This window comes from Aythya ferina (genome assembly GCF_964211825.1).
Source record: "Aythya ferina genome assembly, chromosome: 14".
NCBI lineage: Eukaryota > Metazoa > Chordata > Aves > Anseriformes > Anatidae > Aythya > Aythya ferina.
In genome coordinates this window covers 593,793-621,437 of record NC_140312.1, presented here as the reverse complement: position 1 = coordinate 621,437, position 27,645 = coordinate 593,793, and the positions used below count along the sequence as shown (strand labels likewise).

Sequence of the window (27,645 nt, the reverse complement as noted above, 5' to 3'; positions counted from 1 at the left end):
TTTTTATTTTTTTTTTATTTTTTTTTTAAAAAAAGGAAGCAAAGTCAAATGGCCAGAGGAAAATAATTTTATTAAATTTTATTATATCCACATTTAAAAGAGTAGGAACAAACTTGCATGCTTAATTAGGTTGTTTGGGGTGTGTTTTTTTTTTTTTTCTTTAAGAACAAATAAGCATCTTTGTTCGTTACAAATGCTTTCAAAGTCACTCTATGAACCTTCTCACTGTCAGGAATCGAGCCATGTGCGTGCCAGTTTAATGAACTAAATAAACAATTGTGTCACCGATGTCCTTTGTGAGGCCATTCTCAGTGATGTGAACACGTTTCTCATCCAGGTTAATATGGAAGATGGCTTGCTCTAGAATAGGTGTTTTCTCCACTTCTTCTTTGCCAAGGACTGGAACACGACGGGGTCCAAGTACGGGATCATCAAACCTCATCAGTTTCACTTTAGAGAGATCTGCAAGAAAAAGACTCATTAATTGGGTTACAGGATCTACCCACAAGCTACAGTATCAAATAAGTTAACCAAAACAACACTTAAGACTTAGTACTCATAAAATATCGTCCCCAAGGAAATATATTCTCTCAAGGATACTATGCACATTAAGTTTTAAACCCACTCCAAAGATGTCATTCAGTGGTTACAGAGCACATTACTAGCAGAAACAGTATTTGTCTGTTTTATCCCCAGGTCCCAACACCATGTTCTAAGGATTATATTTCCCTTATTTGTTTCTGTGACAGCGATGAGTAACTGTGCAGTTACTGTCTTCATTTTCTGAGGAAAGAATTCAGGAATTGTGAGAAAGAGGAAGGTGAGGATTTTTGTAAATACAACTCCATTTTAGAATTCACACCAAGATAAGAGATTGCTAAGCAGACCAGGAAAATCACTGTGAAGCCTCAGATCTTTTAGTCAAGCCTTCCTCCAGTACCACCTCCTATCCCTTGCGCACCAACAGAACAGTGACACCTTCTGGAAAAGATGGAAAGCTATGAAGAGTCACTTTTTTTCCATCATTTCAAAATGTTCACTCAGCAGTAGGGTAGTAGATATGCATACACATCTACTACACACACAGCACATTTCCCCAAGTGCATATTGCTGCACATTATCGTATATTCCTCCCTCTGTGTGCACCATCAATGGGCAGTTGTCTTTGTTAGACAGATAAACGTTTATATAAACACAAGCTGTTGAAAAATAAGGAAAGAAAAGATGTCTCTGCTGTCACAAGCTGTTGGATCAAGTCCATCTTTCCTTTAATGCCCAGCTCTACAGTGATTCAGATTTGTTTGAATCTTAATTTCTGTATTCTTCAACACAAACACAGCTGCTATTCCTTTAAGAAAGCTATTTTCTTTCATTACACTGGCCAGAAACTTCATGTTTGTTTCCCACTTGGCTCCTTGAAATGTGAATCTGATCAGCATGTGATAGCTGTGCTTCTGTGTTAGTAACTTACCTTTGATTCCTCTGTCCATCTTCATTAAGCGCCTGATCACTGTCTCTCTATTATCTCCTTGCCTGATGTCAATTTTTGTAGAGAAATGGCCATTTGATGGTTGAGGGTTCACCAAAAATACAGACACACCAGGCTATAAGAGAGTCGGTAATAACAGTAAAAGCAAAATCTGTGTTTGTGATCAAAGCCTCAGGGAAACATGCAAATAAAACAAACATAATCTATCAACAAATAATCTGGATGGATAACCTTCATTTAGAAACACTGACTGCCACTGGCAGAATGCAAGCACTCACAGGAATCTTTAAAATATAAGCCACAGTATGCATAATTTTTTAGGACATATTTAGGGAAATCAATGAAATTTTTACTGTTGAAAAGTATTACAGCTAGAAATATTCATATATGATACTACTGCCATAGAGTTTCACTAATTTTACACATTACTCACTAAATCTTTCAGGACTACATTGCACTGTGCTGTAGGAATAATTTCAAAAGGCTTTATTTTTATGCAACTGAATGCGGTTTATTAGCCAATTTTAAACTAACAGAGAATCACTGAAAATATTAAAAAACACCTTAGGATTCAGCAAGCTAAGTTTCATATGGAAGTTTAAAGCACCTTTAAAAAAAAAAAAGGCATAACTGCCAGAATTTCTAAATAACCATGGTAAAGTGAGATTCAGTCACACTCACACAAGACCAGTAGAATCAAGACTACCCAATTCTCTATTTCTGACCTGTGTTTTAACTAGAATACCATCTAATTATCTGAAGAGTGGTAATCGAGGCGTGTGGCTCAAAGAAACAAATATAATATGCTGATGCTCAAGTCACTCGTTTTTAACAGTCCCAGTCAGCACAATTTAAAGATTTGACCTAAAGAGCCTTGAGGCTAAGGTGCAATTACTATTACTATTTCCCCTGCCCCCTATATACAGCTACAACCACTTCAGGAAGTGTTTCCTGTCTTGATGAGGTGTTGGGTTAAGGGCAAAAATTCCTCTGTATATCTAAATAACTTTTAAATGGCATGCTTGTGAGATTGTTTTAACTTAAGTTTTCAGATTTCCAGTATCTAAATTTCTGATTTTACCTCAGTTCGGAATACAGAAAACGGTTTTCCAGGACAGCACTCTTCTTTTATTTTATCTTCTGCTTCAGAAGCAAACTTCACTTCAATGTGATCCAGCTGTAAGAAAGGATATGTGTGCGTGTAAATAGGAGTTCAATCATTTTGGAGGGAGCAACAGGAATTATCAGACCTCCATGCACTCCAGGTCCCCCCCCAACATTCTTGGTGGTCCTCTATTCAACAAGCTGCAATTTCTCATCCCTTTAACAATAGGGGTAGAGAATGGGGGAGGATGAGACAGGCAAAACAATGACACATTCTCCAGATTTGAGCTCAGCAGAGCTGAGAGGGATGACTTCCCAAATCACGTTCTATATAGATAACTCTTTCTAATGTAGGTCAACAAACAGCATGGCTCATTTGCAGTGACAGCACACTCACATTAAACTTGCATTAAACCTGACAGCCCCATAGTAACCACAGTGTCTTCTGTAGCAAACTTGATAGACAGCCAGCCAGTTCCCAGCTTATCCGGAAATATGGAGTTATTATGCCCTGGTACAGAACATGACAACTCCTGTTAAACTTTGTATGATTTGGGAGTCTAATTCTTATGTTTCTGTATATTCTCCTGCATGGAAGTTCCACCTTTTAGCAGGACAACTGCTTCTTCTACCAGTTAGTGGTTTGGTTTTTTTTGTTTTGTTTTGTTTGTTTGTTTTTGCTTTTTCAAATTTACACGTTTTACAACAAAAGTTATTGCTCATTTTTGACTTTGCTCTGATATAGGAGCAATCCAATGAACCCACATTTATTATATTGCACAGGTGAAAAAAATGAAGTTTTGTAGTTTATTTTTTTGCAACTTCTAATTCTTGAAACAAGCTATTTCTTATAAACCTGCCTGAGCTGTTCTCTCATTCAAATATTTTGGTTATCATACAAAACTGGCATAAATGCTTCTAGACTGGCCTTTCACAATATAACAGTTTTAAAAACCCTGCCTAGAATCCACTCCTTGAAGAGGGTGAAGTAATCTGCTGCAGTTAACATGTGCCACTGTAAGAGTCTGAAGATACGAGGCTGTGATCATTCTTACTAGTGATGCCTATGAACATCTCCTTCTCATTTCTTCAGTTGAAAAATTTAAGATATTGGTTAGGTCTGAGAAAAATGTCTCTTCGAAAGTGTCACTGGACAGGCCAATCCTCCAGCTATCCCAGTAAGAATCAAGCAACAAAGATGCCAATATATACTAACCTCTAGGGAATTTGTCAAATAGACAATATTCTCCATGAGCACTGCCTGTTCATCAAATTCCAGTTCCAGATCAAGAACACGTGAACCTTTCTTCTCCAGATTTTCCTGTCAGAGGAAAAAAATGATTAAAACCCTCTGAATATGGCAAGTAAAATAATGCTTCAAAGTGGCAAGCAACACACATCAGTCATGAAAAGAACAGGCTTTTAAATATAAGAGCTCTCTGCTGGCACAATATGCTAGCACAGGAGCAACAATTCTCTCGTAATAGGGTTTCTTCCTTAGGGCGTTAGTGACACTGATGGGAGGAGTAAGAGCAATTATAATGCATCTTTAATACAGAATTCAAAAGGTGTTTTATATTAAGTTACTTATAATCTCTATTTAATGTGCAGGTTGAGAATTCTCCAAGTAAGTCAGCATTTCAGTGCTGTTTCACAGCAGGAAATTTAGTCTTATGACCTAGTTTAAAACAAAGAATGAGCATACAACAACTGGACATGTTCACAACAGTTGTAAAACAAGTTCTCTGCAGGGAAATAACAATCACTGTATATGTTAACATAAAGGTAACTTCATTAGTACAGAAAACCAAATCACAAGATCTGAAGTATTAATGGCAATATAAAAAATACCTTAAAAAAAATTAACTTTGTCTTTGGAATCTAACCTGTCCCTTTCTCACTTTCATATGCTGAGCCAGATGTCTCTTTAGAAGCTCTGCTCCAGACTTATCCTGGCAGTAGTTTACTCGTCAGTTTAATGTACGAGATTCCCTAAATTAACAATGAGTTTCTCCCCTTTGTAAACACAGAAACAGCTTTGGGATTTAAGCCTTCTTTTGAAGAAATAGGAAGCAAAAGCAAAAATGCTTCTTGTACATTGGAACTGCTGAATAATCAGTTTCACAGAACAATATACTGGTCGAAGGAATTTGAGTTCAGAAGTCTCTATGTATTTATATGTAATCACTTACCAATCATCTTAGAAAGGGCAAGGATCAATTATTGGGTAAGCCTCAGCACGCCAACCCATTCCCTGCATGCAACAGAATCATTAACTATTGCCAGATGAACACTATCAAAAACCAGGCGTGTTTCAGACCTAAACTTACTCATCTGAAAGTTTGTCTGATCTGTTTAAACTGTACTAGCTGATCTAATAAATACTACCTCGTTTTAAAAACTTCACTTATACAGACAGCTTCATAGCTGCTTTGTACTTTCTATTCCTCTAAAAGTCTGAGCTATCAGAAAACAGAATAATTTAGAATGACCTTAGAAGGCAAGAGAATGAGGCAAGAGATTTTAAAACTGGACACAGTATTAGAGGTTCGTCCTCACCAGTGCTGAGCAGAAGGTAAGGATCGTGTCCCACAACCTGCTGGCAACACTTTGCCTGCTGCAGCCCAGGACATCACTAATTTTGTTCTATACAAGAAGTGTCCCTCTATCACTTACCTTAATCATGGCAACAAAAGGCATAACCTTCTTCATATACTTCTTCAGCTCTGGCAAGTTGCTAAGCTCACTGGCAATTACTTTATTATCTGGCAGTTGACCTCCACTGTCCTGGATATTAATGAATATACATTTAAAAGAACAGGCATCATTTAAAAAAATAAATACTTGCCCTTTAATATCATATATCCTTCATGTTTTCCCAAAATACCAGCAAACACTATTATCATTCATTTCCACACAATCATTTTCTCATCCTTTTAAAAAAATGTTATAAGTAAGACTGTAAAATCTTGACCAAAACCACTTACCTACTGCCGTTCAAGCAACTCAGTATTATTCTGTGTTTTCTTCTTTTACCTTTGACTATATATTAAGGTACCTGAATTATCTAAGATGCATTTTAAATCCACATTTAAGTCTTGCCTCAAGCAGATTTTCATGCAGTGGTTTTCCCAAATTGTTTATATTTTGCTTTCACAGTTCAGATATTTGCCAACACTCCAAGTCAGTGCATCAGACTGAACAGCAGAATTCAATACTGATACAAGAAAGGCTATACAATTCCCCAACCTTAATACTCTAAAGACAAGTTTTACTTAAAGAACATTGCTTTAACTCAATATTGCACGTTGAGAGTCATAACTCTCATCTATCAGCTACAACACTGATTGTTTAAGCTGAAAAAGATGATGGTGCATCAGCATGCCAAAAGCCATTCTCACCAGTTTGCACATCAGAAGCAGACTCTTCTGCTTTCACAGAAGCTAATTTCTTCTGCTTATGACAGATATATTGCATTTCAACATGTTTCTTGCAACATCACTGAATGGTATACACCTACTTAGAGATCACAAAATGCTTCTAAACCCACTTGCATAGTAACATTAATCTCTTAGTCAACAACATTGCCTCAGAAATACTCCTGGGGAAGAGAATATTTTAAAAGTTTATCACTTTAAAAATGAAAAATAATAAAACATGGGCCAGTTTTCACTCAAATTGTCAAAAGGAACAAGGTCATACTGTTCAATCAGTGGTGTTCCTCCAAACATCTTCATTAAACATTGAAAACTACTAGACAGATATAAAAGCATAAAGGAAATCAAAACTGCCTCATATTTAAGTAATTAGGTAGCAAGTTACAGCTTATAAGTTTCTTTAGAGATAGAAAATAAGAGTACAAAAAAGCAGGTAAGCAGCCCAAAGAAACAAAAGCAGTCACCTGATAGTGCTTGCGCAGAACTGATAAGGTGGTGTGCTGCCAAGGCGGGTAGTTCTTTGCCACATAGATGGTACAGTGTGAAGGCTTCTGGGGAGATTCTTTAGTACTTTTCTAAGGGAACAATAGGAAAAAAAAAAAGTAACATCAGGAGGGAGTTCTGAGGCAATCCAAAATTACTGAGTATGAAGACTTAAGGCTGACTTAGTACACTTCACCTTTCCTTTCACAGGTGCCATGAAGCTCTTGAGACGAAGTCTGAGCTCATGAGCTGCTTCCATGAGGTACTGAGAAGAGCGAATTAGTATCTCATCCACAGGACCTGCTATTGGCCAGGAGGCTTTCATGATGGAATCAGGCTTTGAAGAAAGGAAGAAATTACTTGCAGTGAGATAAAAATACATTAGTGTCTGGTGGTTTTTCAAACCATTATAGCTTGAGTGGAAACCGGCTTACACAATTTGAATCTCAATGAGCACCCACCCATAACTCAGTTATAAAGGAACAAGCGTACAGCCAACAAGCACTAGTTTGCAAGTATGTTAAAGACTACATATACAAGCACACCTGCCATATAGCCACGTAACTTCACTTACAAGTACTTATTTCTCCACTTGACCTGCCAACACAAGTTCAAAAGCTAAGTTTCATGCATAAATGTAGAAATGTTTCATTACTTGGATTAATTTTAGATCACCTCTCAGTGAGAAGATAGTCAAAGTGACTTGTATGAAAGTTACATATATCATTACAGTAACCATGAATATACAGATTAATTCAATATGCTTGCTGTGATATGGGTGATGACCCATTAAGGCAATTCATACACTGATATAGGACAGATGTTTCTTTTAGCTGCATTTGAATGACATCCTCAAGTCTTATACTGGCCTTACTGAAAATCAGCAAAAGCTTAGCTCTGAATGAAATAACAATACTGAAACATATACTACTAGTACCTTTCCCAGCAGTGACCAGATGTGTTCACATAAGTGGGGACAAATGGGAGCCAAGATCAGAGTCTGAACTTCAATAAACTGAAACACCAGCTCTCTGTGCATTCCTTCTATTGCCAGCTCACGATATTTATCTTTTGCTGCCTGAAATAAAGCCAGTTTAACCACTGTTAATGTTAAAATAATGTTATATGTGTTAAAACAACCATTGTGAACACATTAATTGACATGGAGAAACACTTAAAAACAATTCTTTGCTCTAACGTTCCTTTAGAACGTAACAAGTTTAGAACTCAATAATGTATTATTAAAAGAATTACATTCTTAAGCACGCGAGTGTAAAGCTGTCAGTTGACCATTGTACAATAGCATGGTACTTCAAAAGAAGAAGTGTTTTTTTGAGCAGACATAACATACAAAAATATCCACAACTGTGTATCAGGTACTAACACTTTCAATAACTTGCTAAATAGTAAGTTATATTACTACTAATACTAAAAAGTAGTAAGAAAAAGGTAATGAATATGACCTATCCTTATGCATACAATACAGCCTACTTAATCACACTCCTGCAACACAAAGGAACCACATAGAGGAGTCTCTGTAATTATGTGAAGTGGCATGGTTCAGCAGACACTCTGGAGACATAGTTTATAGAGCATATCAAAAAAGCATCCTACTTCCAAACAATTCTGTTGATTATCACCTGTATTTCTTATGCAGAGTTCCTTATTCCAAAGGAGCAAAAAGGAAACACCCTTCTCAATAGCATCTTTTTTTAAACAGCTTTTTGCTCATACTAGATATCAGAACTATCTGCAGCATCACAGGTGCCCACCTCTGGACTTTTGCAAAATGCCACAAAAAGACCTTTATAATTTAAGACTACTGAAGTGGTCTTTTTTTCCTGATATAATTTGGATTCCAATTCAGCAGTACAATTAAGGATCAAAGACATTAGGATCAAAAGAAATCCACACAAAAGTAATAAATGGCAAGTATTAGTTTTCTACACCTGAAGAGAGATCACCTACCTGAAACTCAAAGAAGCCAGTTTTTAGTGCTTCCTTAAACATCATCTTCTCGTAATTTTGATCCGTCTTCATTATGCCTGCATTCATTTCACTAGGGAGGAAAGTGAGATCATCAATATTGTCCACTTCACTTAACAGCAACACTGTAAAGCAACACAATCAATGTCAGTAGTGTGACACAATCACTATTCTGGAAGTGAGTCAAAACTGTGTTTTGCTTTATGGAATTAGTTAACTTGTAGAAAGAAAAAAAAAAACCTACAAAGATGATCCTAGCAAGATTAAAAAAAAGACTAAACTACATTAGCCTTTGTACAGTACCTGGCAAAGACTCTGTCATTGAAGGTGTTAGCAGGACCGCTTCTTAGACTGTCTCTGTTTGCAATCATCTCCTTTACCCACTCCACCCACGTGTAGAGACGAAGAATACCAGCATCAGCCATGGCTTCCACAAAGTTGGCATCTTCAACAGTGTCTCCAGCATCAGCCAAGGCTAAACGCATGCCTGAAGGAAACCACATTAGTTAACATGGCAGGCATGCAATTAGCTGGTAGATAGGGATGTAGGAGGCAAGGGACTCAAGCTCTATTACTAGAGATATCTCAAAAGATGCCCTTTACCCATGATGCATACACTGCCCTTCTTATAAAAAGGAAGATCAGACAGACAACAAGAGCGTAGTACAGTCACTGTTCAAAAAACATGAGGATGCAAGAAAGAGCATGGCATACATTTATGCACGCACAACAGCATTTGTCTGATGTTTTGACCTCCAGCGAGAACGGGTTTTCACCCAGGCACCTTCTAGAAAGCCTCAGCATTGGAAGTATTGGATTTAAACAAGTGTTGTCTTAACACACATCCCAGTTTTCTACATGAAGTTCAACTTTTCAAACAAAACCAGCTGGTAAGTGGTAGACTTATTGCAGCTAAATACTCCAATATATCCACTGCTCCTTCCGGAGCAAAACATTAATGATGCCAAAATGACTAAAATTGAAAAACAGTAACAGGTCAAAACATACTTACCGTCTGCAGAAAACTTGTCAACAGTTTGAGCTAGTGTAAGAAAGTTGCCTGTAGATTTAGACATCTGAAAGAAATAGAAAAACCTTGTTTTTCTCCTACATTCATTTTGCTGTTGGATAAGCAAGACAGACAACAAGAATTATTGTCTGAGAAAGTGTTGATTGTCTGAGAATTTTTCTCATGAATCACAGCAAAAGCAGTTTGGTAAAACTGAACTACATTTCATAGCAAAGACGGACGAAATTTTGCAGGTATTGATCCAGTTCCTGATCTTTCTTGAGACTGAACAAATTGTTACTACTAAGGTCTGCATACACCACAACTGCATGGAAATAGTAGCTTTCTGTCTCATTTGGGTTCCAAACTAGAATTCATGAGACTTTGAAAAATAGGACAAATGATACCAAAATTCAATCCCAAAAGTTACCTGAATTAAATTTCTGAAATCAAAATAATACTCTGTAATTGGCATTTTCAACTTATCCCACATCAATTTTTGAGTTAGAGTCTTGTTTGTGTTTTTGTTGTTGTTTTTTTGCTTGTTTGCTTTTTTTTATTATTTTTGTTTTGTTTTTGTTTCAATTAGACAGTCTCCAAGGTCAAATTCCAAGGTTCAGGCACTTTTAAATTCAATAAAGTTCAATTTCAGAACTTGTTGGAATTACAAAGTTAGTCACACAAACTTTTTCTTCTTCTTATACCTACTCCAAGCCTTAACAAAGCAAAAATGCAGTCAAAAAAAAAAAGCATTCTACATTCTGAATTATCCTAAAACTTAATAAAAATCCACTGAAATCTTCCCTAAACTGATGAAGCAATACAAGAGCCAACAGGAAAAAGAGTTAAGACAGTATGGGAGGAAAGGCATGTCTTTGCCTCCAGTGAATGAAAAACTCAAGAGCACCAAAGAAGGAACTGAAGTTTTCACAATTTCTTCCTCTTCAGTTCCTAGATAGATTTTTTTTCAATCTGGCTGGCAAGTGCCTATTTTGACAGCTACATACATAGAACCTTACTATACCTTTTCAGAATTGAGAAGGAGATGTCCATTTGCTCTCACAGCTACTGGCCATTTTTCTCTGTTTGAAGACAAGATGCAAAGCATATAATTTAGTAAAAATATTCCTTTTAAAAGATAAAATAAACATTTTATGTTCCTGTTTGGGATGAATAATTTAAATGGAATCTTCAAAAAGTATCTGGAGAGGTGGCTTTAAAAAAAAATCAAGGAGTGTCTTTGAAGATGAAAAGAAATATAATATAAGGGCTAGGGCTTACCATTGCTGACATGCAAAGCAGGGAGCATTGCACCGACAATTACACTTCACTTACCTCACCTCCCTCCCTTCAGCTATATTTAGTTTAAAAGACTGTGATTAGCATTGCTCAACAGCACTGGATAGAGCTACACGGTCTTCTGTAGGGCAAACCCACATATCTCGACCAGTGGAGGAAGCAGATTCCTCCTCCATGATCACTGTTACTGCATATGAGAAAACACCTTTTCCTACGTACAATTTTAGGCATCTTTTAACTAGTGGTTCAAGGCGGTACAAACAGTATATTCATGCTTAGGAACTACATCGTTATTTACACATCGTTATATACACACACACACACACACAGTTTCAACAGTCCATGAGAAGTAATTAAGAAAGCAATGATAATAAATTCACTTAAATCTCAGTACAAGAATATGATTCAACACCAGAAAATCCATAGAATACAGAATACATTTGACTTTTAGAAAGGTGAATGAAGGCTACAGCAAAGATTCTTTACTTTTATATGTTTTCTTTCTAATGTGGCTGTTTAACTGTGAGCTTTTCGTGCCTCCACAGATAGCCAAAACAAACGAAAAATAGTGGCAAACACCAGAGCTTCCTTCAACAGCTGCATATGAATATAGTTCTAGATGTTGCTACTGTATATTCTCCAGTTCTCAAAGACAGAAAAAGCTTTAAAGACACAGCAATGCTGGTTTAACATGTTTTTAACATGTACCCTCTAAAGAGGTAACAAGAAAAGGTACTGCTTAGTTAGAACAGGCAAATCCTTCGGCTTGATCTAGAGCTATGATTTAAACTGCCAAATTGATTGCTCCATGAAAGCATTCCAGCGTTTAGAACAGGGTTTCAACAAGCTGACTGAGAGTCGTATTATGCAGTTAAATTTCAGTTTTGTTGTAGCCAGTATTTTAGAATCCGTATGTAAAAAAAAAAAAAAAAAAAAAAAAAAACTTGTATCTTAAAATCTTTAAAGAATTCTAGGGAAAAAAAAAAAAAAAAAAGGAAAAACAAGGGTAAAAAGCCTTCAATTTCAATAACTTCTAGTATAGACAGTAGTAAAAACACTGCAATATAAAGAATAAGTTTTTAAGCTAATCCTGAATGTTAGGTAATCAAAAAAATTAGCAAAGCCATCAAAACTAAAAACACTCCAGCTTTATCTCCTGCACACCTTTGTTTTACATTGGTTCCAAACTTACCTTTGATCTGACCACATAGCCACATGATTATAGAGGTAGTATGAGAGATGATTTGGAACGAGATCTTTGCCAGAGACTCTGAGATCCACAGGATACCAAAATTCAAACTCCTCCTTCAGCTTGTCCAACTTTTCTTTTGGAATATCTGTTTTAGGAAATGGAGCTGCCTTGAAGAAGATGTAATCCCAAACTTCTTTGCTCATTTGATGTGCCCTGCACAGAATTACTGACATCTCAATCTGAGATTAAAAACTCCTCTTACAAGCCACAGCATTTTGAACAAAACTTCTTAAATCTGTTGATTCATTCTCACAACATACTCCACATTTGAAAAGCAAACACGAACAGAAAAAATATAGGTATTTTGTTCAAAATTGAAGGAGTCAAACATCAAATACAAAATCAGAGCTCAGATGTACCAGCTCATGCCATGCCCTGCTTACAATGCCCTTTGATATTTCCTAATAACCGTAAGGACTTCCGTAAAGAAAAAGCAATTAGTAATTAAAGTATAATCTTGAACGTCCTGAAAACCCATTTATTTTACAAATGCCCTCCCCTCTAGGCACCCCTTGTGACCTTAATTCTGTAATGAAAACCTATTAGTATGTAAGTTTCTCTGCATTGCTTGCACTAGGTCATATTGTCATTCCTTCTGGTCTCTATGAAAGTAGAATAGCAGGAATACAAGAAAATTTCTGTACAATTCAAGATCACCCTCTTACATGGAAAAATGTGTCCCGCTTCCTGTGCACCCCCCACCCCTCATTACCAACACAGAGCTGGGATACCAAATTCATTCAAAATTACTACCAAATAAGACACATTCCAACAATTACTGGAAGTAGAATCCACAAGTTAAAAGAAATTGTTTTACATAGTTTTTTATTCCTAGCTTCTTAGAATTTCACTGGAGTCTACCATATACTACCTGAAAACATTTCAAATTAAATCATGTCAAATCCACATTTACCATCTTTTAACATCTACTAAGGTGCTTTGGCCCTGTATTACACAAAGAGGAAAAAAAAACATTCTGAATTCAAACTACTTTTGCACATATTAAACACAGTTCAAATGACAGACAATACCAGCAGTTCAGAATAGCCATATATGCACCAGTTTTCTGCTTTAGCAGGTGGTTACTGCTCTATGCTTTAACTTACTATTGGGTGCTGTGACTTCGTTTCTATGTTTGGTGCTAAAGATTGGTGTATCTGAATGATGAATGACATGTGCCATGAATCCCTTATTTACTGTACCCAGAGTTACAGAGTTAGTCTTAGTCAAAAAAAAAAAAAAGTATTTGCTAATACTAAAAAGAAAGATGTTATCTACTCATGTAATAGCACAAAGCAATTTTAAGTACTTAATTACATACATCAAATCTATAATTCAGTGCTAAGGATGGTCACTCCAAAGTTTGTTCCCGGACACTACTAGGATGTAGGTAACCTCTCTGTAATTAGAGAGGTTTGAACACAGGAGAGGTTCTGCTCTCAAGGACATTCCTTCCCACTCTCCGGCCACAGTACTACTTCCCTTTTTCCTTTGTATTCCTCTATAGCATTGCTACAACTTATCTAACAAGTAAGTTAAGTTTTGACAGTAATGCTTTTTAAACACAAAAGCAAATCAGCCTGCTTGACAAGTCTTTGTCAAGAACAATTCAGAAGAGGACACAAAATTAAACAAGCAAATTCAGTGCTTCACTCTCCTTACCTAATGCCTAGAGGAGATTCTCCCTGGCCGCTCAGGTTCCCTCCTTGTAACAGATGAGCAACTGTGTAATAGGCCATGTAGATAGTTGAGTCAGAGAGAGACTCTATCAGCCACTGCTCATCCCAAGGCAAACGGGTACCTGGAAAAGATGGAAGCCTGGTACCAGACACAGCCAGCATCATCCCTACTTGCAGGTCTAACAAGCAAGACATTCAAGCATACATAAGCAGTTCATGACTTTTAGTGGAATCTCTCTCCTTCTGCAAGTACTCATGCTTACACATTTAAAAATCCTTTAAAAGAAACCCGTGCATTCGAAAGTTTTATTCAATAGAAAATACTTGCCATTTTTGTAGCCAGCATCTTAACTAACCGATAAACAAATGTTAATTCATGATTATTTGTTGCAGGTTATAATGCAGTTATAACAGCTGTCCCACGTCAAGCTGCACCTGCTTACACACCTTGCAGGCTACACATGCCAAAGGCTAGTCATCATTTGAGGAGAACACCCAAGAAATGGAATTAGTCCCTTCTGCTAAGATCCCTTCCAAATCAACTGCCCAGTCAAAAACCAAGATGCCAGAGAGATTATCCATAGCCCCATGAGTTTACGAGTTAACGGGTGCCTTCTCTGGGATATTGTGTCAAGATTTAAATTGGATAAGCATAGAACAGATTTAACTGTCCCATTTTGGATCCGAGGTATGCTTCAGCCTTCCAAATGAAGTAATGAGTACCATGCTCATGAAGCAATGAGTGAGCAAATAAGTTTATTGCTTACCTAACCCATATGTCCTTGAGCATGCATGCTCTTGTAGCCATCCTAAAGTAGCTTCAAAATTTCTTCTAGTCTCTTCACAAAACCTGTAAGCAATAAGCTATTACTAATCACTCCTCTCAGTATTCTTAGAACACCACCACCACCACATGATCACTCCTCTTTACATCTGCTTTGATAACTTACGTCTCTAGATGTTTCAAGCACTCTGACGTCTGTTTCTTCCAGCCCACTTCACCATAATCTAAATACCTACAGCCATGAAAAGTTTATCATAACAAAGCAATCAGCAAGTTGGAAATAACTTGACAGTAATGCTTTAACTACAGATTTACTTTGCTTACCACTGGTCACAAAGGGCCACAACACATTCATCAGCAGACCTTGATATAACTTGTTTCTCAGGTTCCATAAAAATCATGGCTTCATCCTATGGGAAGAGATCATTATGCACCTAAGAGGGCAATACAGCCAAGATAAAGGGCAATAAAGCTAATTTATCAGAGCCTTGAAAATCCTCACATCTAAAAACCACCATCTTTATTCTAATTTGTTTTACAACATTTATTGCATGGTCTTCATAACTGCACTGGCTGTCTACCTCAGTATTTGCTTCAGCAAAATAAGGATAACATTTGACTATGTACCTCCTAGATGTGTCAGTTCATGTAATTCTGTGAAGAACGTCTCCATTCATTACGAAAAGGAGGACAGAAGCAAAGAAATCTTACTCATTAGTTATGCCCCTAGCAGTTGAAAATATTCTTGGGAAAAAGTTATTCACAACAGAATCTAAAAAATATAACAAATCACAGCTACCATTAAAAAAAAAAAAAAAAAAAGAGGTTGGGAAGGCAAATAAAAATGGAATGGTGAGCTTTAATTCTTCCTTCAGACCATACATTCTGATACAGGATGAAACAGGATAAAGTGTTATGTTATAAGCTGAACATACAATGCCGCAATGACAAGCTAATAGTGACAAAGTAACAGATTACTCTCTCACTTCCAGTCCTCACTAGGAAAAATCTTACCAGAGAAATGACAATCATTGTTCATTTACTCTTCCTCCTCTGCTTGACGATCCCCACCCAGACATGGGGTGTCTGCATGTAATGACTACCCTTTACTTCTACTTGAAAGAGCCTTTAAGTTCAGATCCTATACTTTCAGTATCTTCACAGCTATATCAAAGATGAAAATCAGACCAAAATATTTCCTAGACAAGGTGATGGGATGAAGCAGGGAATAAGATATCTCTACTTAAGCTATTCATCCCACTTAACAGAAGAACACAAGCGATTTGAGCAGTACAATATACTCTGTAGCTACCCATAAGCACCACTGAGAGGACTGCAGAACAAAAGAGAGGTTTCTTCAGAGACTGTTACTGTGAAAAAAGACAAAATGGATGATTTAGGAGAAGTTGCGTGCATTCTATGACATACATTATCCACCATCATCTTCTGAATAAGTTTCTTGACATCTTGAACTTTTTGTCCTTTGTATCCATCCACCAACATTACCTGTAAAAGAGGAGTCAAGAGAGTTGATTGTTTTTAAATTAAGAAGAAATAGGTGCAGTAGGTCTTTGGATCTAAGAAAGAAATAGTGATTACTGGATTTTTGATGGGCACAAATAGGAATCAAGCTTCCAGGTTGTTTGTTGGTTTGTTTTATTTAATAGACAATCTTCTTTACCTAAACCAAAGCTGTATACATGCATATAGCCAACCCCACATAGCTAGTAGGAACAGCAAATTCTTTCCAGTTTACAAAAAAACAGCTGAGGATTACATCACAGTAACCCACTACACAAGTAGATAACAAAAAAAAAAAAAAAAAAAAATGTATTGCCATCTTTCCCTATCAGTTTCCAAATCAATACTTTAACCAAATTGATCAGTTCTTTAATGTGACCACTTGCTAAGAAACCAAATTATGAGCCTCGGTTTGTATTCATACATTTCTCTGTTCTTTCTTCATTTCTACACAACTCCTCCAACTGTAGAATGCAACTGCTGAAAAATTCTTAATGTAAAATGGACTCTTGAAAAAAAAAAATTCCCTCTTTCCTGCTGTTTTTTTTTTTTTATTATTATTATTATTATTTATTTACCTTGCCCCATGATTTTTTTTCTCCCAGTCAAACAAAGCCAAATCTTTTATTACTTACTCCTTCATAAAATGCTTTCAGGTATACTCTCTGCTTGGCCTCAGCAAGTTTCTCTCTGTCGTTCTGACTCTGAATTTTGAGCTCATCACAGACTGATGAAGCACAAAGGTTGCCATATCCTGGCATTTCGATGATGGGCACCTGCGAATTAACAAAACAGTGTCACATATTGACTTCAAGTTATCTCAATGTAATATCTACACAAGGATTCGTCTTCTAGATTTGACACACTTCACAAGAAGTGATGCACTGAACGAGAGACAATATTTTGCTTGATTTGCAGGCCTTAGGCTAACATGAGTTTGAACCAGAGATCGAGAAGGGAAACAAGAGGTGGTTATTACTTGCACAGTGTTTGTGCTGAATGATATCTTGGCAAAAAGCAGTATTAAACGGCCCTAATAACAACAGAAGCAGCTGCTAAGACAAGGGCCAACTTCTACCACATTGCGCTACTCTGTGTGTAAATTTGCAGCATCTATTAGTAATCAAATTACACGGGCGTATCGGTGCACTTCCACTGATCAGCTCAAGAACTCTTGGTAGTCCCTGCTGGGACTTCTGATCTGCTCTCCCACCAACAATAACCCACTTTTATCTCCTCACATCATGCCAGTACCAAGTTGTACCAGCACTGAAGCTAGCCTGTGGAAGCAAGGGTAATACGGAATGCTGGGGGAGCTTTACCCATCACCTGTTTTCCAATGCAAACTGATTCAGCCATGAGTCTGTGTTAATAGGAAGGGACTTCAGCCCTTTGCACAGAACAGATGCAGCCTTGAAGACAAGATAGTTATTTTAAGTTTTAACCAACCAATAGGTTATCAATATAATGATGCACTTTCTCCAAAACAGTAATTTCCACAAGAATTGGTACTTTTATTTAACTCTGGTATAGCACAGAATAATAAATCTTGACTATAAACCATAACAGACCAAATATTACTACTGTAACAAAACATGAAAACATTGAATTTTCAATCTCTTTCATCTGAAAAGTAGAAGTTCGGGAGAAATCAGATAGAAATTCAGAGAGGCAGGCAGTTCTGGCACATTTCTCATCAGTGAATACAAAGCCATGTGCTCTGCAGATGCACACAGCTGGGTGTACTCACCGGTTCAAACGGCAGGACCATTTCATCTTTAATGCCATACTTCATTCTGAAAGCCTTTGAAAGTCAGAAAAAAACACAACATGAATAGAAGTAAACTTTTCTATCTTTGAAGGTTTTTACTGTCTTTCATGGACACAATATTTTATTATAAAACAGACAAAAATACTTCTCTTCATGCTCACCATTTCTCGCACCTGACATTAATTCCGGTCTCATTTTCACGTGATTTTCTATCAGAATGTATACATTTCTAAGATGGAAAAAGCCACACTAGAGCTGTGTAGAATGGAACTTCAATAGCCAGTGGACAACTGTTTAGACAGTGATGTCCTTCTGAAGCTGTGATAGCAACAGCTACTCTAAGAACCTGAAATGCATTTGAAATTTGGAATTCATACAGAGTGCTCATCTCTGGAAGTTATTTTCACAACAGGAATTCATTTCCATTTCACTGCCACTTTTCTCTGTATGTTAAGATACAGAAGTGACATTCTCATTAAAAACCCTCCTTGAAGACCGAGAATAAAAATTTTGCTGACCTCAGCTGGTTTTATTTTTATTGTTTAACTACTTCGATTTGAAGTTAGAGATGGCAGAACAACCACCAAAGGGAGTTTCATTTTACCCACTGGATATCCACTTCTGTTGCTCCACACTCTGGAAAGGAAATGGAAAGAAAAGTGATTCAGGTATGAGACTGACCTGTTTTTTTTTCAAATCTCTCAGGGCTGCAAGATCATCTGGAGAATCAGAAGGGACACTTGTTACCACTCCAGTTCCTTGACAAAGAAAAAGATAAAACAGATTAAAAAAATTAGTCAACATACTGACAACATGATGTATGGTGTGCAAACAGGCTTAGGCACGAAGCTGTTGCAACGTTACCTTTATCTTCCTTGATTGTGAGCATGGGAAGGGTGTATATAACTTTGTAGGTGGTGAGAGGTGCAGAAAGTGCAGCACCAAGAATCTCCTACATGGGGCAAAAGAATATAATTACTATAAAGAGCACTTTTTCAGTCTAGCTGAGTAAGCTCTGCTTGCTGATAGTATGTTAAACTTGCTGGCATTCCTCACATATTATAAACAAATTAACTACATGTATTGTTAGACAAGGAGAAGTACAAAGAAAAGCATCTGTGTACCATTTGAGATAATACACGGACTATTTACTAGTCAAAAAATCAACTAGCAGATAATATACACAAAATAATATAGAGCAAAGCAAAATTACTGAAATAGAAAGTCTAGAGCTGGAAAAAAGATAAGAAGCAGGAAAACAGTTTGTGTCCAAACGTTTTGATCACATCAGCATCAAGACACTATCGAGAGGGTAGGCAGCCACTGCAACAGGCTTCCTAGAGAGGTGGACATGGACAGGCACGAGGCATCAGCCAAGAGGTATTTGGATAGTGCTTTTAATGATATGCTTTAACTTTGGGTAAGCCCCAAAGTAGTCTGACAGTTGGACTCAATGACCTTTGTAGGTCCCTTCCAACTGAATCTATTCTATACTATGTTTTATAAGAAGTAGCTAACAACTTTTGAAAGCTAGATTAAACTAAAGGCAGTAAAAGCATATCGTCAAGACTTATGCACTGACAAGAGGTAGTCCAGGTGCTGCAGTTGTCTTCTCCCTCTCTAATTTGCTTGGATTCATATCATCTCTACTAATGAAGAAAAAAAAGTGTGCTTTCTACTTAATGCAAAGCAGGATCAAGAAGGATGGAAAGATTTTAGTCAACAAAGATCAAATGAGGTAAACAGCATGAAGGTACTCTGGATTAGGATGAACAAATGCCTCTAACCACGCTTTTACTACCCTTTAATTTCTGTTCTCCATAAATACCAAAAATTAACATTCAACTACAAAACTAAGAAAGCTGTATTCACAAAGATGGAAGCTTCAGCACTGGTCTTTTTCACATAATACCTTACAGCTGTTACTTTTCTTCTTTTTCTACTCCTAGCACAGGGAAGTCATCACTCTTCGCAGCACACACAAAAACGCTACTTAAATCATTCATTTATCAGTACTGCTAAAGGCAACAGTAATGCATTTGTCAATGAGACAGTGCATCTGGTTAATCTCCCAAATGTAGTAGTAGCTGCCAAAGAAGCTCTTTTGCATTTTTAATTTTTGTTTTCAAGTTACTTGACACTCAGATTTTTTTTTGTAGTTCCTCTGTTTTCTTTATAAGCAGAATTCTACAACCACCTTTCTAAGCATAAGCTTCACAGGAGTAGATAAACCTGGCCCACAAGCTGCAAGATGCTTACTTCTCCCATCAGTTCCTTGACAACAGGTACGACTCCATTGTCTTTTGTAAAGCCCTGGTAGGACATGTTCCTGGCAGCTCTTTGTGTACAGATAAAAATATCCCCATTCGCAGTTTCAAAGCCGATGTACTTCATATCTGGGCGAACCCAGCAGTTAGTCTGTCCAAACATGGTCTCTGGTCTGAGCGTAGCAGCCACCAAGAAGATATTTTTTCCTCTTAGGCCACTGGGGGGGGGAAAAAGTATTTTATAAGTCACCAAAATAAAAACATTCAGGGTAATATAAAACATGCTCTTAAGCTAATATGAACTGTAAGTAACACTTCCTAAGGGATGAAAGTGGCTCATTAGCTTCTTTGTGGGGCTTTTAATTTAACTTTGTTTTTGAACTCCCAATTTGTGTTCCACACAGATTAGTGAATATGGCAGCTCAAAACAGAGACCAAGTCATTGCATGACAGAAATAACACTACAAAATTAAATTCTGCATTAGGTAGAACAGACTAATTTAATGGTTACTTCTGGCCATAAGATGGAAGTTATTTGCCATTATGAATTCAAGACCTACCTTAATTTTGCTGGGTAAGGTTCTAACACCTTCATTTTTATTAGAGTATATTCTTGAGGTCCGACACCCTACAGTTCACATAAACAATGCACCAATCAATATATGAAGTTGACTCAAGCAATAAAGAAAATAAATTCTATTCTGTAGTCACCTAACACAAACGCTGTTGAAAGCACCAGTTGTTTCTTCAAATAAAATCGTATTTCTATTGATAGAAATGGCTGCTTAATAAAATGCAGTCTGAAAAGAGAGGTTCTATTTTATTCCTCCGTCTGAAAATTTATTCATGACAGCAGCTATTTCAGCAACATAACAAAAGCTTTTTGTTTTGTTTCAACAAATAGATAATGATATGCTGTAGTGATGTTGGTGGCACAAATTGCCAGATAATCACAGGAAATAGCTACAGTGGAAAATACTATCCACAGTTCAGGATAAGTATTCTCAAAAGTGGAGTTCATTCAATTTTCACAGGTACTGACAACTGAGAACAGATAGTACAGTATGTACAAAATACATTTGACCAAGATACAATTTTTCCATTCAGTATTTAAGAACCATAAGCAACGCATAAAAATGTCAACTAAAAATATTACCTCTCCTGTTTGCCTGTCATGATCCATGCAAGGCTGTCCATCTTTTGGAGAATAAATTGTGTACCTAAAAAAAAAGGTGTATGTTCACTTAGTAGTAAGTACTATAACCTATAGATGAAGAGAAGGAAAAAAAGCTTTGTATCAAAAGGGAGATTCCCTAAATATTTCCTAATTTTTAGGGATTTTCCTAAAAGGAAATTCCCTAAATGGTATTTTCAAATTTTGCCTCTGTTTCCACTGCTGTCAGTAAGTTTTTGCCAGAGCTTTCAGTATTGACCTTACTTTGAGTCGGCATCTGTTGTCAAACTAAAACACAGGGACGCTATTTCACAAAGGCGGCTAGCACAATAAAGACACTACGTTACAATGTTTATAGGGCATTTGAAATAAAAGGATTTTAGTTTAATTCGAGTCATAGGCAAGTTCTAGAAACATTTCACAGGGCTCCATGTTTTATAAAGCTGAGTTCATCCAAACTCACAAACTCATGGCAGACTTACCGTTTCCCAAACTTAATCTTATTTCTTTCTCTTAGGGTAAGGAATTGCCAACGTACAAAGGAATCATAATAAGGGTTAACATCTGTGGTAATGAAAGAACGCCTCCAATCCACCTGGAAATGTGTAAGAGTTTTTAGTAAGTAAATAAAGAAATTGAAGGAAATTTGAATTACGGTAAAACCATAACTTTAAAACTAAAAAAGACACTTTTCTCCAAAAACATATTGCAAGTACATATCATACTAAGGGAGCAACGTGCATGTGTTTGGTCTTTCAGAGCTGATGTGTTAAAGACAAAAGCATATCCACAAATGTAGTAACAAGTCAAGTATGGCTGCTTGCATAATTGAATTTTAGATTTCATACAGTTACCTTCAATCCCATGCTTTTCAGATCCTGGACAGCAAGGGGAGGGAAATAATCCAGCCAATGCTCAGCTTCAGAAAAACCAATTACTTCTTCATCAGATAGACCCAAAGACTTCATAATTCCCCACTGGTATTTGGAAGACCCAGTCTTGGCAGCAGCCTTACTCTAACAGGAGAATTGTGATTAGAAAAACAAAAAAAAAAATGCATGTTCTCACATTGACAATACCTTCATATGCTCTAGTGCATTTTCCCCTCCACTTACATTGTGGTTTCTATTTCCAGATATAGAAGTTAATGTGAATATTCTAGTTGCCTTTCACAAGCAGTGAAGACAACTACAGTTTGATCTACAGTATTGCGTTTCCTATCTCAAGTTCAAGTATACACAATTTTGTACCCTTCCCTTCTTTTCAACTGATACATGCTTCGATATCAGGATACATCTGCAGAAAACGTGTGCCAGGAGACACTGGCAAGAAATGACCAGTTAATTGATGTGCTGGTCAAACAAATGTGTACTTTTACCATGAAAAGGTGGAGCGGTCCTATACCAAATCCTTGTAATAAAAGGCTTTTCTGCTGGTACTTTGCTCATACTACTTTTTCCAGCTATTGTCCTTTGTCTATCTTATGTTTCTACCCAACTGGAACTATCTGCAAGAGCAATCAAGATCCTACCTACTGTTGATGCGTAACAGGCAGAATCCTCAATCTAATACTTATACTGCAACAATCTCTTTGGAATAAATAGTACAGATTAGAACACCTCTACAGTTTTCCTGGACTTGATTCTTTCCTTGCCTTGTGATACTCACAAAATCATGCATCTCTTAAAATTTGGATAAATCACAGTATTTTGAATGATTTTCCTGAAGGCATTTACAATAGAGTACTCAGAATAGCACATCTAACCCCTACCACTAAGAAAGCAGGGTTATTTCATAGTTTGTGAATGCTCTGTGCAGCAAAAGATTCAGATATTATATTACTCCAGATGATCTGATTTCTCTTAGGAGGCTATCAAACAGTGCACCAGCTTATCATTAAGTTTTCATGTATTAAAGTGGTATCTCTGGAACCATGCAGTAAATGCATTTTTTTCGAGTCAACCTTAAAAGGACCAAGTTATCTTGAAAAAAAAATCAAAATATTTTTTATCACAGGCTTCTCTGAAGTGTGTGTAGGAGGAACACCAAACTACAATGAATACTTTGAAGCTTTGTGAGCACAGCTGCCAATCCTGAGTCCTTGTTTAATCAACTTTACCTTTTTCCCTTTTGCTTTGTCTTTGATGATAATCTCTTCTTCTTTTTTACCAGAGTTATCTTCTTCCTCTTCCTCCTCATCAGGAAATTCAGGGGGGCAGCCATATAATTCCATTTCTCTTTTTAGCTTATCTGCACAAGCCTAAATAGAGTTATTGGTAGACTATCAGTACTTTTCCATAGCTATGATTGAAGCAACTGACAAGGATCAGTTTCTACTGATAACACTCTGTTCTACTACACTTCAACTTTTACTGGATGTTACGTGACCTTCTGGGACACCTTGCAACTTAAAGAAAGCCTGCCGGGGCAGGATGATGCTTACAGTGAGGATTTACTTGCAAATGAAAGAAAACTACTTGGACTTAATTTTGAAGCATTTTATTTTCTAGAATGTCACACTGAATAGCTCAAGCACAAAACACATCTTAACTACAAATTCAGGTTCCAAATCACACTGTCTTAATAATTTTTTGAATAAATTACCATAATGTTCCAGACAGACAGCAGTCAATGCTCCAAACACCTTTACACATGGAAAGCATGAGAAAAAACCCTCAGTAACTCTTACCTTGATAGGCATCCCCGTGCAGTGTAGGCCAAACGGGAACAAACAACTCTTTCCCTTTAGCCGCTGATACCCAGTTGCAAACTATAAGAAGTGGAAAAACAAAACAAATGAAATAAGAATGGTAGAGGGCTAAATCAACACCCTTCCCAAAACGTAAACGTAATTCCTTTTCCACATGAAGCTACTAAGAGAAACAAATGCAGCCAACAGCATCTAAGAAGCCAATTGTAGGAAAAGGTAAAAACACATTTTGTTACCAGGTCTGCCACTGACTGGCTGCCTAAGTACAAAGCCTTCTAATTTTCAGGGGACTGTTTTTGACTAGTGAAGAATGCAAAGAAGAAATGAATTTTGTGGAATCCTATCCATTAGTATCTAAAACCTGTTAACATACAGGTAACAGAGCACAGTATTCACAAACAAAAAAGACAATAAAGTTCTTTGTGAAGTTTGTACTAATTAGCAGCTAAACAAACAATAGGAAGCAGCACCTCCTAAAAATACCTGCAAATGTGAAGGAAGAACCAGAGGAAACACCTGTATTCTAGTTTCCCAGAATAAATTGGAAAAAAAAAAAAAAGTGATACGTAGTCTTTCTTTTCAACCACCAATATTGCCTCCAGAAATATGAAAAGGAAAGCTTGAATATATCATGATTGAATCTACGAAGTAATTAGCAAGGCATTCCATTAGCTTGACATTTAACTATAAAATTAGCACGTAACTACAAAAGTAGCATTAGCTCCTTTAAAAGTAGCCTTTAAAGGTATTAGCGATGGAAAACTTTACCTCACATTTGGATAAAGAAAACGTGTGTCCCAGGTGAAGTCGTCCATTCATGTAGGGGTAAGGAAAAGTAACAAAGTACTTTCCTTTGCTGAAAAGAAAATCAAAGAATTGAAACGTACAAACATAGAAACATCCTTCAAAAGTGAGCACCAGGAAAAGCATAAATAATACAGTTAACATCTAGGTACGTTCCCATATTATCAGCTCACAGCAACATTAAAATACTTTTTTTTCTTGCAATATCATGAGGGAACTCACACAAAACTAAAACTTGGCAGCTGCTCAGGCACTAGAGCAGACAGCGTCTGTCTCGGGGAAAGAGTGAAGAGACCAGACTGGTGCTACTGGTATTTTAGAAGAAGCAATTGCAGAAAGCTAAGAGCAATAATGAAACCAATCAAGCGGGAGGAAATTAAACACCAAAAGAAGCACCTTCTATAACAGGCAGATAGCAGCTCGGGAATATTCCACCACAAGACCAGATGGCCGTTATCAAAGGAAAGCGTTACATTAACTGAAACCAGCACAGATTAAAAGTAGAATGCTCTATTAAAAAAAAAATAATAATAATAATAATAAGAAGAAAAACACAGTGAAATTCATAGTAGCTCAAATGAATTTGAAGTGACAAACACCAACAAGGATTGGAAAATGCCTAGATAACTCAGTACAGATTCACACGCAGATAACACCAACAAAAGGAATTTTGTTTTAACAAAATGAAAGAACATAAGTAATCCTATCAAGGGCATTATGAAATGGAAACTGCAAAAAACAAGAAGTGGCTGAGGCACAGCACCTCTAGAAACACAAGGAAGTTACATTCGCAGAGGAAGCTTTTAGCAAGGAAGCAGAAATGCAACGAAATGCAGTGATTGGAACTGAGGCCAGGTAACTGAAATAAAACAAAAATATCATCAGCTGTTAAAGCACCCAAAGAAGAGCTGTGGTGGAACACCATCCCTTTAAGGAAGGGGCTTCTTTTTTCCTAGGGAAAAAAGCAAAATAAGCATAAGCAGAGATTATATCAAAGAATTCATTAAGCCTGAATTTTGGAAGCAATCAACCACACAATAAGTCATCTCTCCTGGCTCGTTTTCTCTGAATAACTGCGCTATGTAATATTGATGCGGACGTTTCTGCTAGCACTTCTTAGGACTGAATATTGCACGAATGGCACCAAATCTCTTACAGCCGTTCTATCACACTACCACGGAGCTTCAAGAGCTCAGCTTAACAAAAAGCATCACAGGTAAAGCTTTTTCCTGCACAGCATCAGGTCCCACTGTGACTACATGAGCAACAACTGCGGAAACGTACAGGGCAGCGCCTCTCTCTCTTCTAGGGTAGCTTGCAGTAGTATCAGCTCTTTTCTGAAATCAGAAGTTTCTGACAAAGCACTGAAGTAAAAGCACACTGTTTTACCTGGAGTATAACAAAATCAAGTCAGCAAAGCAGCTTTTCTTGATTTATAGGGTGGGCATACGTAGTCGCAGTGAACGCTGAAGTTTCACAGTTGCTCAATATTGCAAAATGCCCTACTGCATTCATTTCTGTCAGAAACTCAGTATCCATTACAACCCTACATTTTGGGCTGCATTTCTCTTAAGCCAAAAAAGCCTTCTACAACGCTAACAAGCGTACCCAGACAACCACTTTTCTTACGCCTCCTAGATTTAGGATTCAACTCCTCTGACCCGTGTAGGGGCAGATGTGTCAGTCACAATTTGTGCAGTCCTGAGACCAACAGTGCTGAAGCCGCAGCTCGCAACAAGAGCAGGCCCAGCCGAAGCTCTGTGAGCAACGAACAAGTCACACAGCATCAATACAGCTCGTACATAAAACAGATCACAGCACCTCATCTGCGTAATGATCACACCCCCGGCCTTTGTCCATTTATACGCAGAGCAGAACAGGTTGGCCTACGCCGGGACCCGAGGTATTTGTTACAGGATTTTCTGTTCTGAGTGGAGCAGAGCGGGTGCACGCCGCAGATAAAGGACAGCTCCTTCCTGGCTGGGGGCTGCCAGGCCCTGCCACTCCTCTACCATACTGACAGAGGCTCCCAAGCGTCAGGAAGCGAACACCTCAAACGGGAACCTTGTGTGTCAGGTCCCGGATGGTGCTGAACACCAAGGGACGAGAGGGGCTGCGGGACCTTCGCCAACAGGCGCCCGGCACCGCTTCACGGCCCCCGACAGGGGAACGCTCACCCAGGGACAACCTCCGGGCGGCCGAGGCGCGCTGCCCGCTCACAGGAGGCCGCTGCTTCCCTGCCCGGCTACTGAGGGAAGATTTCCCTGGGCACCGAGCTCCGGGCACCGAGCTCCGGGCACACGCAGCCCGCAGCGCCCGTACCTGCCGTGGCTCCGCGCGTCCGGAGCATCGGTCTCGAAGAGCCGCTCAGCGTCCCAGCGCCGCTGGACCTCCCGCTCGATCTTCTTCAGGAAATCAACCTTGGCCGTGCCCTTGCGCTCCTGCGAAGCGGAGAACAGGGGCTGAAGGGGCTGCCGCTGCCTGCACGGACCCCACAGCGCGTTCGCGAGCACCTGCCCGGCCCCGGCAACGCCCCGGCAACGCCCCGGTAACCCCCCCTCCCCCCGCCCCGCCGCGGGCAGCCCGGCCCCGGCAGGGCCCGCACGGCCGCCCCAGCCCAGCTGCCCCGAGCCGGCCCCGCGCCCGTCGCGCTCACCGCCATGGCGCCGGAAAGAGGAGGGGACGGGAAGGGGCAGCGTCGCCGCGTGACGCGCCGGGGCCGTACCAAGGGTGGTGGGGCCGGGGGGGGGGTGCAGCCTCCCCGCCCCTTCCGGCCGCGCGGCGGCGGGGCGCTGCGCCTTTAAGGCCCCCCCCAGGACGCCGCCGCGGGGCTCACGCGCTCGCGCGACCTCGCGCGGCGACCTCCGGGTCGCGCT

General features: G+C 38.4%; 1 protein-coding gene across 1 annotated transcript; it reads right to left on the bottom strand.

Annotated features, from left to right (window-relative positions):
* Window positions 1-51: 51 nt before the first annotated feature.
* LARS1 (leucyl-tRNA synthetase 1) lies at window positions 52-27,519 on the bottom strand. Its single transcript, XM_084535779.1, has 32 exons — window positions 27,426-27,519; window positions 27,092-27,210; window positions 24,734-24,821; window positions 23,945-24,025; window positions 23,375-23,515; window positions 22,110-22,271; window positions 21,738-21,850; window positions 21,238-21,301; window positions 20,642-20,709; window positions 20,074-20,299; window positions 18,679-18,766; window positions 18,496-18,572; window positions 17,794-17,847; window positions 16,679-16,819; window positions 15,951-16,028; window positions 14,847-14,932; window positions 14,689-14,754; window positions 14,506-14,588; window positions 13,722-13,860; window positions 12,000-12,212; window positions 10,533-10,590; window positions 9,512-9,575; window positions 8,803-8,986; window positions 8,482-8,572; window positions 7,451-7,591; window positions 6,710-6,850; window positions 6,495-6,605; window positions 5,270-5,380; window positions 3,810-3,914; window positions 2,571-2,666; window positions 1,472-1,604; window positions 52-462 (listed from the first exon to the last, which is right to left on the bottom strand). Exons 1-32 carry the CDS (start codon window positions 27,429-27,431, stop codon window positions 257-259), a joined length of 3,534 nt encoding a protein of 1,177 aa, XP_084391905.1. The 5' UTR covers window positions 27,432-27,519; the 3' UTR covers window positions 52-256.
* Between the last annotated feature and the right edge of the window lie 126 nt (window positions 27,520-27,645).